At 34.6% G+C, this 17558-nt stretch overlaps 1 protein-coding gene across 3 annotated transcripts in view; it reads left to right on the plus strand.

Annotated features, from left to right (window-relative positions):
- RIF1 (replication timing regulatory factor 1) overlaps positions 1–17558 on the plus strand; it is a 58978-nt gene that overhangs the window by 30500 nt on the left and 10920 nt on the right. Inside the window, exons 22-33 of one of the 3 annotated variants that reach the window (XM_072611952.1) lie at positions 867–1131; positions 2253–2295; positions 2652–2854; positions 4373–4469; positions 6222–6344; positions 7777–7928; positions 8231–8308; positions 8433–8487; positions 8983–11979; positions 16801–16956; positions 17240–17317; positions 17403–17518. In XM_072611952.1, the coding sequence (XP_072468053.1) occupies positions 867–1131; positions 2253–2295; positions 2652–2854; positions 4373–4469; positions 6222–6344; positions 7777–7928; positions 8231–8308; positions 8433–8487; positions 8983–11979; positions 16801–16956; positions 17240–17317; positions 17403–17518 (4363 nt within the window). The remainder of the gene's footprint in view (positions 1–866; positions 1132–2252; positions 2296–2651; positions 2855–4372; positions 4470–6221; positions 6345–7776; positions 7929–8230; positions 8309–8432; positions 8488–8982; positions 11980–16800; positions 16957–17239; positions 17318–17402; positions 17519–17558) is intronic. The other 2 variants (XM_072611953.1, XM_072611954.1) reach the window with 2 other exon arrangements.

Genomic DNA, 17558 nt, shown 5'->3' on the forward strand with positions numbered 1-17558 from the left:
TTTTTATGAACATGACAAATACTGTATCATAATCTCTTGGCTTCACATTATAAATCTGGAAAATGAGGAATTAAACTAGATAATTTAACTCTAAATCTATCATTTCATAACTCAGGGATCTATTCAGCATATTGACTGAACCATTGCCTTTGATACTGTACCCAAGGATCAGAGACAGTTTCAAGTTTCAATTAAAAGGAGCTCTGCCTCTTAACTTCCACGTAAAATTTTTAGTGTTTTACGACTTTCGCATATATCACTTTTTTGTGCCAACATATTGCATAGTTCAGAATTGTGTAAAAGGATGACAGTGCTTGTTACACCTTCAAGAATTATTATTCTACAGCAAGTATTAGTCCCACTCATTCATTTACCACTTCAGATATATTTTGTCATATTTATCACTAAATCTCCATGAAGTCCCATTAAATTCAGTAAAGGCAGGGGTCATGTCTTATCTCTATTTGAATTGCCATTCCTTTTCAAATAGATGTTCAGTGAAAGTTTCTTGGGTTACAATTATAGTGCAAAGAGTAATTTCATGGCATGGACCTTTCTTATTTGGAAAATGCCATTTGTGCTATTTCCCATGTTGTTGTGAAGATCCAAGAAGATACTATCTTTTTGTCCAAGAATATAGTATCATTTTACTTATGAGCCTTTTAAAAGTGGAAAATGTTTGTACTTATTTCATCTTCATTATGTGCCTTATAAGTGAGTAATATTCGTCTGCATATGTAAACTTCTAGACTACAGGAAATCTGGACAACTATGCCATACCTTAGAGCCAAGACACTTAAGTATTTTACGAAAGAATGAATTTTGATAAGACTTTTGTCTTTAACCAACTCACTTTTTCTTTTTAGTACCACAGACTCCTACAGATTGGTCCAAGAAAAAAAAAGAACCTTTAGGGAAGTTGACTTCTTTATTTAAAGTTATCCTGAAGATGATGGATGCTTTCCATGACGTCAGCTTCAAGGATCTTCCTTCAGAAATATTCCTGTCTGTTGGTAGTTCAATTATCAGCATTATTTCTACTATTCTTGGCCATGTGTCTTTGCCTTCTGTGATACACACAATCTTTGCAACTTTAGCAAAGCCTCTGGCACTATTATACGAAAACTCAAAGTAAGTATATTGAGCTTCATGCAGAAATTTGGAGAGAATTGCATTTGTAAAACTGTTGGTGTTGACAAAGATTATTTACTTTATTAAATTAGATTAACGTCTTTAAAAATGTATGTTCAATGTATATAATAACAGTTAATGGCATTTGCAGAAATACATATAGACATGGATATTCTGTATGTATAGCCATGTGCCTTAGAGCAAGGGGTTTTTATTATAGTAATCACTCTATAAGTTAGTCCTGCATCATATTAAAAATGTGACATCTTGGTAGCTATTATTATAATAGTAATATGGAATGTGGTATATTGGAAAGATTGCTAGATTTGAAGAATAGTACTTGATTTGAGTTCTCGTTCAGTTGCTTCCTTGTGACCTTGAAGAGGTCAATACATTTTGCTGGGCTTCCATTTTTGAATCTATAGAATGAGGGATTTGAATAATATGATCTGAGATCTTTCTAGTTCTAAAACCTATTATTTTAGCTTATGATGTTAGTGTGGCAAAACAATTTCCTATAAACTCAGGAGAATCTGAGTTTAATTCCCACATGACTGTTAGTACCAGTGTGACTTTGGGCAAGGTACTTAATTAACCACCTTGGACCTCAGTATTTTGTCTACAAAAGGAAGACGGTGGACCAGATAGTCTCTGAGGTCCCTTCCAGTTCTGGATTTATGATCCTGTGACATGGATCTATAACATTATTTAACAATGCAAAGTGTTGTGTATCCAGACTTGAAAATTAATTGGGAGAGGTCTGAAAAAGAAAAGACAATTGACCTAAAATAATTTAATTATATCCTAGCTTTCTGCAATAGTTTAAGATCTGTGTTTTATGGGAAATGTCTTTACATTTTATTTGTAAATCTCTTAAAGCACTTCTTGTTTTAAGGAAATTTAGGGATAAAGAGCAATAACAAAAATGTAGTCTTGTGAAGTCTTTTGAACAGCAAGCTCTTTTACTAATTTAAAATCCTGTGTACGTAGGGTTTTAGGAATAATAAAGCACAAAGTTGTATTTTACCAACCATTTAGTTAGGCTGTAGTTTCCCATATAATTACAGCCTGAATAGCCAAGTGATAATCATTTTTTCCATCTTAATTTTTTTTTGTCCTAGGCTTAGTGATGTGCCTAAAGTGTATAACTGCCTCAACAACAAGGTAAAAATTTGACATATTTCATCCCTTCTTCCTGCCTTTCCCATCATTTATTAGTCCTGCACAATTTAGATTTAATACCTGACTCTTCCTAATTAGTAGATACACAGTTTGAATAGTGATAGTGAAGTTGTCTTAAAAGAAACATAGACCAGGTTGCCTTGGTTTCCTGTAATGTTTTGGTTTTTTTTAGTAAGTGCATGTTGTTTTTTATATGTACTTTCAAACCATTTATCTTAATTCCTTATGTAACTTTTGGAATTAAATGGTCGTAAATTGTGTCCTGAAAATTGGTGGGGGTTTTTTTGTTTTATTTTAACTTAAAAAATAATATTTCTAAATTTTATGCTTTTTCCTAGTTAGAAAAGCTCTTGACAGAGATTCTTAGATGTCTTCAGTTTCACTACAATGGCACTTTTAACAGTGAGCTTTTAGAACAACTTTCCCCATTACTGTGCATAATATTTCTACACAAAAATAAGCAGATCCGCAAGCAGAGTGTTCAGTTCTGGAATGACACATTTGCCAAAGAGACTTTACTGGAGTATCCTGAAGAACTAAAGTAAGATGAAAATTTTAACTTCTATAATAATGTTCATAAGAAAAGAAAAAAAAATTGGGTTCATAGATTGAAGTTCCAAATGAACACCTTGATTAGATACATAGGTGAAGCTATTATTGAGTTTACATTAGTGAACATAAAAGGCTTGTTTTCTTTAATAAAAGTGACTCCTAATTCTGTGAGGTAGTATTTTCTCACAGGTTTCATTACTGTCATTATCCAAGGTCCTTGGGAATTTACCCCTTCCATAGAGATACTCCAACAAGCCTGTTGATGGGTACAAGCAAATGATTATTCGGGTGTTAAACTTAGTAAATCTTTGTATTTGTTTTAATAGTTTTGTCTGGTCTTGTCTGCTTGGTTGGCAGCAACCTCCTCTTCCCCTGATTCTGATTTGAGGTTCCTCATCTTAGTTACATATTTCAAGTAGGCAAGCTTAAAATAAGAGAATATCAGTATAGGAAATAGACTGCCAGGAACCCTGGATAGAGAACTCTCCTGGAAAGCAAAGAGACCTGGGCAAGTCACTTCACACGAATCAGAGGGGTCAGCAAAACTCCAGAGTGTCTGATTAAAATGTAGGGAAGTAATTAACAAAACATCATTTTTAAAACTTAAGTCAGGGGTCCTTATACATGGCTTAATTGCCCATTTTCTATTTGGATTTGACATCACACATCTAGGTAACTTTGCTGTAGCAAAAACTTAATAATTGTATAGAAGATGTGACCTGTATTGAAGGGAATTTCCTCACCTCCAGATCCCTAAAGACTTAATTAGCCAAAGTAGCATAGTAATTCTTACTTTGATATCAAATGGGCATGATAGTTTACAGTAAAAAAAAAAAAAATAGCAAAAACTAACCAAAGTGAAGACAGTAGAGGTAAAGATAAACACCTGAAAGTCTTGGAGTCACAGAACTGAGGTTGGACTTTGTAATGGTTCATAGGCAGTTCAGCCTATCCTCAAGCAAGAGGAAGAAGGATCAAAGGTGAAGGACCTTTCCATACTGAATTCGAAATTCCAATAAAAAAGGGCTCCTATTTTCATGCTTCCCAGAGGGTAACACTTGGCAGCCTCTTTTATCTTGGTATCAATCATACAATATAAGTGAAAGTTACTATAAGTCATTGTAACTTGATTTTAATAGGGAAAATAAATTATTAAGTGGGAGAGGGGATTCCTTAGCAAAAAGATTCAGAAAGGGGAAACTGAGTTTTTCCTAGATTTTTTTCTATGCTTCCCCTCCAGGCATAAAAGTTCATTTTTGTTTACCTTAGCATTAGCCACTGAGTGATAGAGGAACTAAATTCACAGACAGTTAAGTTCTTTCTACTATGTGAATTGTATTTCATTACCAATAATTTAGTAAAGAGCCCTTGAATGGAGGAGGAGGGGCATGAAGAGAAGATATGTATTTATCTTAAGTTTATTTACATGCACTTATTTTTACTTAGGACTTAACAATGCTTATTAATTAACTCCACCCTTTCTTCCCTCCCTCCCATTTTTTTGAAGGACTGTATTGAAACAAGTCAAACAGAAATATTTACTTTTGTTACCTAGTTTTGAGATTGAACCAATAGAAGAATCTGCTGGCCTCTATTCAGAGGGAGTAAGTACTGTGGTTTTTTTGTTGTTGTTAATTTTCTAATTACTATATTTTATGAAGAGCTGAATCTGCTGAGTGCCTCCTCTCTCCCAAAAAAAACCACCCCAAACTCAGCCTGGACCAGATTAAAATGAAGTAGGATAAGTTAAAATAAAACAAATAAAAATACAATATAACATAGATAGTGTTAATTTGTGGCTTTTCCAAGTTGATAGTGATTGCAGAAATTGTTACAATTTCAGTTTGTCACCACTCAGGAGGACTTGAGTTCAAATGTGACCTCAGACACTTGACACTCACTAGCTGTGTGACCTTGGGAAAGTCACTTAACCCCAATTGCCTCATCCTGGGTCATCTCCAGTCATCCTGGTGAATATCTGGTCACTGGATTCAGATGGCTCTGGAGGAGAAGTGAGGCTGGTGACCTACACAGCCCTCCTTCACTCAAAACAAAGTCAAGTGCAAGTCATGTCATTATTTCTCTTTGGCAACGAAGGACGAACATGCTGATGTAGGAGAGCTCATCAATTTTTATGTTGCTGCAAAAGTGGAGAATAGAGTTAAAGGTGAATTAGTATACCTTTAAATAAGCAGCAGCTTAATCATCTTCCAGCAGAGGAAGAAAAATACTTCTGACTCCCTAACCACCCACCAGAGTTGTGATTATTTTCACATTAAAAGAACAAGAAACTTAGATCTATTTTTCTCAGTAGACTACAGATTAAAAATGTTATTTCTAGTACTAAAAGCCTTCACTTCTATTGTAATCATATTACATTATGTTCTGTGAAATTTGTAGTGATGAATAGAGGATCTATTTCCTGAGTCTAATAATTTAAGTTTAGAATTAACTCTTCAAGATTTATTCAAAATAGTCAATGGAAGTAAAACATATTTGCTGTACTTTATGGAGTAGACAAAGTTTAGTGCCTTTTAAGATATGTTCTTTACCTAGGCTCAATGTAGGTGTTTTTTTTCCTGAGAGAGAGAGAGAGTGTGTGTGTGTGTATTACTATTTCAATGTAATTGATGTCCTTTTTATCCCTAATTTTTATACATTTACAAAAAATTGGTATGTGGTAACTAAAGCTTCTTGTATCAGAGGAATTCGGGCATTGTGGGAATGAATATATAAATAATAATATCCCTTTATCTTTTTTGTTTGTTGCAAGCTTTATCTTTGTATAGCTTTTCTTGGTTGATAAAGAAATATTGCTCCAGCCAACATAATGCTTGAACTTCTTCGCTAAGATAGTGTGTTACATGGGGAAAATAATGAAGACTAAAAAGCGTATTTCTAATGGATCTGATGGTGATATCATATGGTGTTTTAGCATTTTATTCAGTGAAGATGGATGAGTCTTTTGTGTCTATGTTTGAAATTTTAGAATTATGAAGAATGCGTTTCTAACCTAGGGAAGGAGTCTTGAGTGAAAAAATATTTGAAAATAATTGACTTCTTTTTGTAATATTGTATTTTTTACATGTGTTTTAAAACAGTCTGAGAAGTCTATAGATTTTACTGAATTCTTTAGGGGGTCCATGAGAAAACCTTAAGAAACTCTAGGAGGATTTAATAGTAAATCAGATTTGACTTGTTTGAGTTTGTTACCATGGGTGTACTTCAGCTATGTCACTGGTTTAGGATATGGTATTGAAATAACTTAAAACTACAGTGTGAAATAGTGAAAATAGCATTGTTAGGCAAAACTGACATTGTACAATTTTTTTGAAATATGGATTTTTTTTTAAAAGACAGAAAATTCGCAATTAGACACAAAGATAAGTGGTATAGAAATACAGTCTCATGGAAAACAAGATTTTTTATCGTTACGTGCAAAGAATCTGAAAGGAAAAGATCTAAAATCACCATCTAAGGTAAAGTATTTTAAAGTGGATTTAATAGACCCCTTTAAAAGTTGGTCATTTTTTTTTTGTTATTGGGAAATAAATCTTAGGAGTTGCACAGGCTTGAAGGCAACAGTTGTAGTGACAGATAAGAGATGGATCAGGGAAGACAACAGAAGTTATGACAAAAAACTGTTGGGGGAAAATAATAAAAGAGTTCTCAGTTGTTAATTTAGCGATTGTTCTCCATATATGGTTAAACTTGTTGTTATTGTTGTTTAGTTGTTCTCAGTCATGTCTGACTCTGTGACCCAATTTGGTTTTCTTGGCAAAGATGCTGGATTGGCTTGCCATTTCCTTTTCCAGTTCATTTTACAGATTAGGAAACGGAGACAAAGAGGGTTGAGTGACTTCCTCAAGATCACACAGCTAGTAAATGTCTGAGGCCTTATTTGAACTCATGTCTTCCTGACTCCAGGCTCTACACTCTCCACTGTGCCACCTAACTGCCCCAATTTCACTAATTATTTTCATTATATGTAATGTGAACCATGATGGAAAACAGCTGGAACTGACATTTTCTCATTATACATTTTGAGGAAAATTAAATTTTAGTTAAAACAATGAGCACATTTTAAAAAAAAACTGAAAAAAATTAGTTAATTTAAAGTTAAAGAGGCAGATAAATTAGCAGCAGATCCATTTATGGTGCCCAGATTTACAGATGTTTGCCTTAGAAAGTCTTCTATTCTTTGGTTGTCTTTAAGAGACTGTTGCTTTACTTTTTACATAACACCTTTGAGATTTATTAGAGTAAAGAATGTTAAATCTAGGTTAAAGTAGCTTTATTTTTAAAAATGCGAAATGGAGGGCTGAAAGAGGACAATAATAAAAGGAAAACAATCTAAGAATAAGATTAGAACTTGATCCTACCCTTGGGGCTCCAGGCTAAGCTGTTTGTATTTGAAGAACTTGTATTGTTTCTTATATCATATTTTGACTACAGTGGTGATATCCCTGAATTTTTTGGCCTCGGTACTCTGTTGCTTCTGTTGAATCAGAGTGAAGATGTCTCTTCTATAGAAAATCTCCTTGTTATACATAAAGTTGCCAAGCAACTGTAGCAACTTTGCTTTTTCTTACCAGTTTTCCTAGTTGGTGCTGAAATTGTTGACTATTAATAAACATATATTACTGTTTTTGAACAGTTTTGTTTCTTTTTGTAGGCTTGAAAAACATCTTTAGCCACATGATGTAGATAAACATAGATTTCAAACATCTAATTGTGGTCTAAAATAAAATCCCTTCTACAGAAGCAGCAAAAGGGTAGTATACTTAAAGGTGGAAAACATTTTAATTTCTAAATTGCTTTATATGTCTAGTAGAATAAGTAAATGATCTTGAAAAAAGAAAATTTTAAAACCTGAAATTTAAATATCATACTCTTCAATTATTTTTGCAGATGAAACTTGAATTTTTGTCTCCCAAGTCAAAAAAAGATGTCATTTTGGAAGATTGTTCATCTGTTGATTTTGTATTTATACCATCCAATGAGAAAGAAACAAAGGAAAGAATTCTAACTGAACATCAGAAAGAAGTACTTAGAACAAAGAGGTTTGTAAGCATACTTAACATTATTGGCAACATAAAGTGAATTCTCTTTTGATTTTAGGTAGTAAATTTGAAGCCTATTTTTGTTGTTGTTAAAAACCCTTTTTATACTAAAAAAAAAAACTAACCAAAAGTTATACTGTAGTTAGCAATATAGTGCATAATAATGTAACAGATTTTTACCTTGTTAGCTTGCCTGTAGAGGGAAAGAAAATCTGTACTTTTTGTTTTGACATTTCTTTGCAAAATTTAGTATGTAATATTAATCGGAACATCCTTTGATTATAAAATTATTTGCTTTACAGAAGTGATATTCCTACTCTGTACAATAATCTGGATGTATCACAAGATAGTTTTTCTTACCATACTCAAGAAGATTCTGTGTAAGTAATCAGAGCTCTAATAAACCTTTCATAAAACCTTTTCTCATTTCTCAAGTAATTTCAGATTTCTCAAAAATAAAAAGAAGACCAACAAAAATATAACTTTCCTACTTATTTACTATAGGGGAAATCCAAGTTTCACTGAAGAAGCAAAGGAAGAATCAAAGATTATCATGCAGGTATAACTAATTTACTTTGGAGAGGTCAGAAATTGTTCTCCATTAATATTTATGTCTTGGTATTTCCTTTATTTCAAGATAGATAGTATAGTCTTTGTTTAATGCTGTTATAGAACCTATAGCCATGATTCCAAGTGTTGATTAGATTTAAAACCTTCTGCCACTTAGTGGATTGTTTTCTGTAATTCATATAGTAGAAGTAAAATAATATAGAACATAATACATGGCACATTGTTGCCATGTATTAGCAATAGTATCATGACTTTATAGTTCTGGAACACTTCTTATATCCCTGTGAAACCATTTATGCAAATGTTTTCATCATTTTCCAAATAAGGAAATTTAGGTAGATTGAAGAAGACTTAGGAACATTTGAATTAATAAGGGATAAGTACTTTTATAATGCTTGTTATGTTAAGTGTTTTCTGTATAAATTCAGGTTTGAGGCAAGACCATAATTTTCATAAGATAATTTAGATTTTACTTTCTGTACAGGAAGAAGAGAATATTGATTCAAAGAACAATACTGAAGATAACATAGTAGATAGTAGTATTGAGAAGCTTCCTGAAAAACCCTCTGTCCCCAAACATAAGATGCAAAGTTGCCATGAAAAGAACAATTTATTATTAAATATTAAAAAGCACATTGAAAAAAATTCTTCTAAAATTGTTTCAAAGGAGCCTTCAGGAGTAAACACATGCATCAGTGAAAATATTTTGAATACCAGTAATAATTCAGTTTCTAGTGGACCTATAAGCCGAAGACAGTCTTTTATTACTTTGGAAAAATTTGATACGTCAGAAAATAGACCCTTTAGTCCTTCTATCTTGAGTGCTGTATCAGGAGCTGTTTCAGTCTCAGAGAACCAAGAAAACGTGGATATAGCAAGTACCTCAGTGAAAATAAAGACCAAAGAAATAAATATTTCAAAACCTGAGAGGGAAAAAATCGTGAGTGGAACCAAAAAAACAGTTCGAAGGCCAAATAAAACAGAACACACAGGAAGTAAAAGGCCTAAGCTATTAAAATCAGAACAAGAAAAAAATGCTCAAGAATCTGGTGGTTCTATAATGCCTGTAGAAAATAAGTTGACTGATTCACTAGATAATTCAGAGGATATATCCCAAGATGCTCTTCCTCAAGCTAAAGTATTGGAATGTGAAGAAGTAAAGTTTCAACATCCGGTAGTAAGTCTTGAAGTGGTAGAAAACATTCCAGAAGGAAATGATTTAGGAAATAATTTGGAATCCAAAGAAAACACACCTCCAGAGGTAATAGCCACAACAGATCAAATATCGAATGATGATAGTCATATTCAGGTATCATCTAATCAAAAAACACTTAGAAGGTCTTCAAGACGACGTTCAGATATAGAATGTACTCCAGATAAACAAGATAAAGAAAATAGTCTAGAAAAAAAGGAAAGGCGTAAGGAAGAGGAGAGGTCTGTTCAGAAGAAGCTATCACAAATAAAAGAGGATATATCACAAATGCAGAAATCAGTTTCTGAAAAAAATATAAGTGAACAAGAACATTTAATTAAGAAAGCAAACAGTTTGTTTGAGAAAACTTCAGAACAAACTAACAATGAAATTAAATTAAAACCTGAATTTGAGAGTATTAAGTCAAATGTTGATGATTTGCAGGACTGTAGTTCAGATAAATCCTCACAAAAACCATTAAGAGGACGAACAAGGTATCAGACAAGGAGAGCTTCTCAAGGTTTACTTTCTAGTATTGAAAACTCTGAATCTGATAGTTCGGAGACTAAAGAAGAAATTTCTAATAAGAAAAAATCTGGAAAATGGAAAAACAAGGGTAGTAGTCTTGAAAATGAAATCACTAAGGGAAAAGTAGGAAGTAAGGATAATCTAGGCTCTGAAACTAAAAGTGAAGGTGAAACAAGTTCTGAATTGGACATGGAGGTAACATTGTTATCTGAAACTTTGAGCATGAACAAGGAACAGAATTCTTCGATTGTTAATGATTCTATAGTCTCTATAGACCCATCAGGAGTTTCTAGTGATACAGAGAATACAAGTGAGGAGAAAAGTAAAACTAGCACATTTGCAGAAGATTCTGGTACAAATTCTTGTGTGCCAGAGTTAACTTTAAGGACTAGAAATGTAAATAAAAAACTTCACAAACAAGATTCTGTGGACACTAGTGCTATTTCTCCTGGGGAAGATGTATCAGATACCTCTATGCTTTCTGAAAACCACCTTCAGGCAGTTGAATGTCTTCACAAAAGAAGTAGTAGGAGGGTGAGAAGATCAAAGAGCTGTGATTGTTGTGGAGAAAAGTCAAAACTTCAGGAAAAATTCCTTACTTCGTTAAAAAACACAGACAGTTATGACATAAAAATGGACGAAGCGCAAAAACTAGGTTTGCAGGCTACTGACTGTCCTTTGGAAACTTCATATTCAGGCACAAACTTAGAAGTAAAACCTTTAAAGGAATCTTGTGCTGTTAATGTACCATTACTTCACATGAAAGAGATTGAGGCTTTGAATGATTCAATGACTGTATCAGAAAATGAATTGAAAGAAAATTCTAACTTTGAGGATCATCCTCCCCTGGAAGGAGTAAACTTTGAAAACCAAACTTATGTCATTAATGATGAAACAGACCTTGTTGTGCAAGAACCTTCTGATCAGGCTAATAAAATGATCAATTCTGGTCTACCAGTTGATAATTCTCAAGACTCTTTTGAACAGAAACCTGTGGAGGTGAGCAGAGAACAACCAGTAACTTCATTAGAAGAAGAAATAAGTCAGCATGTAGAAAGAAAGAACGCTGATGATGGAAATGATACACTTGAAGTAAAGGCAGTATCCGATCCAGAAGTAGAAATAAAGCAGGAAACTGTTATGGCCGAGATAGACAAGTTTAAGTCAAGTGCAGGTGTGGATGTCCCTGAGGTGAGGATGGAGGTTGACACATCTGAGCAAAGTGCCATGGCAAACAGGGGAACCACTGAGCCTGAGGCTGGAGCAGATACTGCCCAAGACAAAACATTTGATGATACCAAGGCTGGGATAGGTAATGCCCAGGCCAAAGCACTTGAGGCAAGTGCTGAAAATGATGTGTTAGAGTCACCGGAGAAAATGAATACTGTAGGAGTAAAAGCAGAATCTAACACACCAGAAAAAGTAAAAGCAGACATTGATAATGCTGAAGAAACCAAATTAGATCAACATCATGTTGAGGCAGAAGAAATCAGTGATGAGATTTTAGAGAAAATTCAGGATTCCTCAGAGAAAGTGGAGGAAACGTCAAAAATACTGGCAAATGTTTCTGAGCTGATGCCAGAAGAAGGTAATGTTTCTCCTCAGAAGTTAAAGGGTATGGACACACAGTCTGAAAATGATAGCCCAGGTGGAGTGCAGACACGCTGTATATGGTCTCCTTTGGCTTCTCCCTCTACCAGCATTTTGAAGAGAGGAATAAAAAGACAACAAGAAGATGAGACCCCATCGCCTCTGAATAAGGTAGGCAGTAAAAACTTTCATTGGGGTATGTGTGTGTAGGTATACCTACATATTACTGGAATATGTCTCCATACTTTCTTCCAATATGCATACTATTGTAGGATTTTTACCTATAAGGAGCTTCAGTTACCTAGCTCAACCTCATCCTGTCCTTAAGTATTCTCTAGCTTATCACTATTTTTCTAAAAATAAAACTGAACCTAGTACTCTAGATGAGGTCTGAATGCAGAGTGCAGGAGGACCATCATCTCCCTGTTCTTTCAAGCTATACCTTTTTAATGCAGATTAACTTTCTTACCATTACATAGCAACACCACCAACTAATAGCACTTGGATGCGAATGTGACACGAGGTCTTTAGAACATCTGGTGTCTGTCCGTAATTTTTTTTAACCCACTTATCCCATTCAGCTCAGTGCTCTAGCCTGCCAAGATCTTTTTAGATCCCAATTTTGTCATCCTTTGTTAGCATTTTTTCCTCTTATTCTATCATTTACACATTTGATGAACCTTTATCCAAATTATTGATAAAAAATTTTAAGGTCCAAGGTCCAGGCACAGATCCCTGGAATTGTCTGTTGGTTATGTTTTGTCATGAGACTCTTGACAGTTACTCTTTAAGATTGACAGTCTCATTAGTTCTGAACCCAGCTGGTTGTCTTAACATCTAATCCATTCATCTCCATCTTTTCCACAGTAATTCCCCATTTAATAAGTATTGCTGATAAAGCTGGAGAGTAAGCTAGTAATAAAAAAAGGTTTAGACCAACATCTTATGGTATGCCCACAATAACTCCATACTTGACTTTATTAAAGCTCATTACATGAAACATGAGAATGGGATCAGGTATCTTTCATAACTACGTTTTCGTTATCTTTTTTTTTATCCTGAACTTACCCCCCAAAAGAGCATTTCCATGTATATGACAGAAAACAGTTGTTTGTATGAAAGCACACCTCTCCATTTCATACCATGTTCCTTTTTTTTGAAGAAGTATAAATTCCACATATTACTTTTAGAAGTATCCTGCTTGCCTGTGGTTCCTTCAGAGCATAGGTTCTCTGCGTTTTTAAAAAATGTTTTAGTGGCCTTTTAGGCATCACTGTTGCTTGTTTCAGTTTCTTGTATATGTCAGATAACAAACTTTTCTAACATGACTTCTACAATCAAGAATTTCCCTTTTCCTAGTTACATTGATTTCATTTATATGAAAACTACATATTTATTTTCTCAGAATTTGTCTGTCTTTTATGATCTTCTTTATTTTCCATACTTGGTTTAGAATTCTTCCCCTAACCATAAATCTTAAAGATTCCTTCTTAAATTCTGGGCCCTGCTTGTATTCTGTTAGATTCTGGTGCTTATTATTCTCCCCACCTTGCCAGGTTGTTGAGGTTTGTGTTATAAGCTGGGGGACCTGTTAACTTTCAGGGCATCTAAAGTAACCTGATCCATGGTTGAAGTCTGAACTCAAGTTGTCTCTGTAAATTTTCCTGATGTAAGAGCCATACAACTGAGTTTTTGCTTTTGATTGAAATTCCAGTAGACTGGTGGACAACAGTTGTCAGCCACTGGGAAAGCTCTGCAGGTAATAATTGCAGGCTCCTCTTTGGTCTGGGCTTCTTTACCCAGTTATTCTTTCATGTGTTGGGGGCTGATGCTTAGACATTGTTCCTTAATTAGTACACAGCCAAAGCCCTTGACCTGTTCAGCCACTTCTAGGTACCAGGCTCCTTATTTTGTATTGGATCTGTGACTTACCTCTTGGTAGTGCCAACAGTTTTGGTACCTGTTTCTGCTTCCTGCACAAGGTCAGATGTGTGTTTTGGAGGATCTCAGACTTCTTTTTGCCCTGGTGTACACCTCTGACTGACACTGATTCTGATTCTGATAACTGATTCTTGCTAGAACCAACCCTAGTGTTCTCAGGTCTCTACTTCCCCATGTTGATCCAGTCTGGAAAAAATGACTCATTCTGTTTTGGGTTTGTTTGTGTTTTTTAACTTGATTGTCCCAGTTGAGATTTGGTTTGGTACATTTTCTAGATCTTTGTGGATTTATTTGTGGAGGAGAGCTCAGTTGCATTTCTTCTGCTACTTAGATCTTTTGGCTTTGTTTGTGGTCTTATCTGGTCTGTTCCACTGAGCAGCTTTTGTAAATTAAATTCCCTCCCTTGTGGTGGTAACTACCTGCCATCTGTAAACCAAAAACATCACAAGCTCATGAGGTTGCACTGCAACCAGATTTATTATAAGAGATATGAACGTGCATGTGGAACCCTAAGCAAGAGCAAAGAGTTCGCAATCCAAACAGAAGCTTGCATTTTATGAAATTGCCACAAAAAGAAGACATCTCCATCTAAGTGGGAGTAGAAGAGGAGAAATCATGAATAATTAAGGTGGCAAAAACTGCATTCATTTCCCTTGGGAACTACTACACTTTGAAGCTTATGAAGCAGATAGTCTACTTATGTACAAGGGTCCTAGCTGCACAAGCAGTTTTCCAGTCTAGTGCAAACTGGCTGGCCCCATCTTCACTCCCAAGGACACACAAGGAGTCCAGCTGGAAGTGCAAACAACAAATTATTTTATTTCAGGGTGGGAGGAGTGTGTGGGGTAGGAGAATGTGCTTCAAACTTGACAAGTTCAGGGCCTCTTGCATACTCTGGGTCCAGTGTTTCGGGAAAGTATGGCACTTTAAAAAAGACAAATTCAAGGGATCTCTTTAACACAACTGATCCCATGTAACAGTTGAGTTTGTAACACTCTTGGTGTGATTGTTGTGTATTATAGTTACCTATTTGGGTATTTTTATTGTTATTTTTCCCTTGTAATTATCTCAATGGCAGAAGTTATGCCTTATCTAAATTTACACTATTACAAGTAAGAACATATCACTTCTTTGCTCAGTGCCTACTTTTCAAAGTGTATTATTACTCCCCTTCATTGCTATCTCTTACCCAACCAACTGACCTCTGCTTTTTCACAGGGTTTTTTCCTTGCCAAGATGCACTCCTCCTTCACTTCTCTCTTAAAATTACTCATTTCATTCAAAGCTTATTGCTAGTAGTGCCACATTTCACATGAAACATTTCTTTATTTTTTTCCCCTCTCCAAGCTATTAATGCCCTTTCACTCCCGAAAAAGAGGACATAAACAAACTTTTTGATATATATTTAAATATGTGCTTGTTTTCCTAAGAGGGAGATCACCTATTATAGTACCTGGTATCTAGTGGGCACTTACTAAAATGCTTGTTGAAAGTAATTAGAAAAGTGTTCTCTACACATTTAGCACTAAATAATTATTGGGGTGGGGTTTCTTCTATAAAATGAAGGAGTTGTCTTTAGTTGGTCTCTTAAGGTTCTTTCCAAATCTAAATTCCCTGAACCCCAAATTATAGTACTTGAATCCTGAAATGAGAGATTAGGCTGGCACTAGTGTAGGAAGTAAGTTAGGTATCCCTCTGACCAGCTATTATTCCAAGTCATTTATTGTGAAGCACTTTGTCTTATGAATGTGTAGATGATGCTAGAAAAATTAAAATGTGAGAATTGAGTTGTTTGCCTTGTCTTGTAAAACTAATCAAAATGGCCTATTTGTAGTCACCAAACTAAGAAACGTAGAACAAAGCTATGATATGACGAAATTTTAAAAAGCAACCAAAAATAAAACCCACTATTAACTCTGGTGTCTATACAAATGCACAAAGTTACAGAGTAAGGTGAACAAAAGTTAACACAAAAGGGCAAATTTGATATGACTTGGGAGATCAGAAATAGGATACAAATAGAGCATTTGAGAGGAGGTTGCAGACTTGATTTATACGTTTAGATAAACTTCCGAAGAAACCCTAAAACCAGCAAGGAAGACCATGGCAGAAAGCATTTAGGTGGAAAAAAAATTACCATAAGTACTGTTGTCAGACATTTTCTAAAGGCACATGGTCAGAAAGTAGAAATGACTAGGTGTCAGGCACGCTCCAGCGTCTATAATCTTACTAGAGGAAATTATAACATTTCAGATTTGGTTAAGGCCTTCCTTATGCCTACAATCTTTTCCTGAGAGGCTGGGAACAATATAGATAATCAGCAATAAGGGAAATGGGGGACCTTGAAAGTAATCATAGAGCTGTAGTTAGAAGGAACCTTAAAACTAAATTACCTGATCTTTTAAGACCCAGAGAGATTGGATGACCCAGATCATGACTCAGCTTTATCAGGGGAAGTCTCACAGCAATCAATTAATAGGTCAAAATAACTTACTTAGATCAGGAACATTGATATGGATTAGACTCTAATATGAATAAGGAAACTTTTCATTTCAGATGGGTAGCTAAGCCCCCCAACAGTTTAAATGCAGATAAATCTCACTACTCGCTACTTTGTACTTCATTCAGATAAAAACTTGAGCAAGTAAAGCCTTGTGTGGAATTCTTCACTTAATGATGAGGCAGTCATCTCTAAAAGAAAGGATGAAATAAATGGTTGTAAGGAGTTCTTTTTATGTTTTGATGTCTATTGTTTCTTATTTTATCACGAGCAAATTGTTTAATTTCAGAAGTCTCAGGAAAACAGTCACAGACCTAGTAGCTTAAATGCGATATGATCTTTTGCATTCAGTATGTTTCTCTATGTAGCATGAATATTACGCGATTTCTTAACCACTGATATTTATCAGTACTAGTTATAGAAGCAGTTGCCACTAAGGTACTGATGAAATAAACTAGTCATTTATTTACCTTTTGGGGGAGAGAAGATTTCAAAAATTAACACTACAGGGTTAATTAGAATGAATTTTATCAGGTAACTATTTCTTTTAGGTTCGACGAGTTTCATTTGCAGATCCAATTTACCAAGAAGGTTTGGCAGATGATATTGATAGGAGAAGCCCAGTTGTTAGATCACATTCTTCTCATTCCTCAAATAATTCTTCAACAACTAAAAGTGTTAAAAGTTCCCCTACTTCACAGTCCAAGGTAAGCCACCACTATCTAAAATACATACAAAGTATTCTTTCTTTGGGTTTAATATAAATGTACCTGTCTAAGAAAAATGAGCTATCTTTTAACTTGCAGGGTTTTTTGAAATATGGTAAGCTAAAAACCAGTGGTCACCGAAATGTTCTAAATTAGGTTAAACCATTATCCAGTTTTTCACAAAGGCATTGAATATTTTGTAAAATACCTATTTGAAACTTTATAAATTGAATTCTGTAGTTTTTAGGGTTCTGAGTTTTTTTCTCCTTTTTTTCCTATCTAGCATAATACCACTCCAGCCAAAGGATTTCTGTCCCCAGGATCACGTATCCCTAAATTTAAGAGCTCAAAGAAGTGCTTAGTAAGACTTCTTTAGTTTTCATGTAACTTTATATGTTTGTTTTCAGTAATGTAATCCTTATTTAACAATTTATCTAATTGTTCAGATTGCTGAAATGACCAAAGAATCCCCTCAATGTTCTAATGAAAGTATATACCCAGCCTTGGTGAGCTGTGGAGCACCTGTTGACATTATTTTACCTCAGATTACTTCAAACATGTGGTAAGTGATCTCAGCTGTAGAATCAGAATCACCAGTAGTA

The sequence above is a fragment of the Notamacropus eugenii genome, chromosome 5, assembly GCF_028372415.1.
Source record: "Notamacropus eugenii isolate mMacEug1 chromosome 5, mMacEug1.pri_v2, whole genome shotgun sequence".
Lineage (NCBI taxonomy): Eukaryota > Metazoa > Chordata > Mammalia > Diprotodontia > Macropodidae > Notamacropus > Notamacropus eugenii.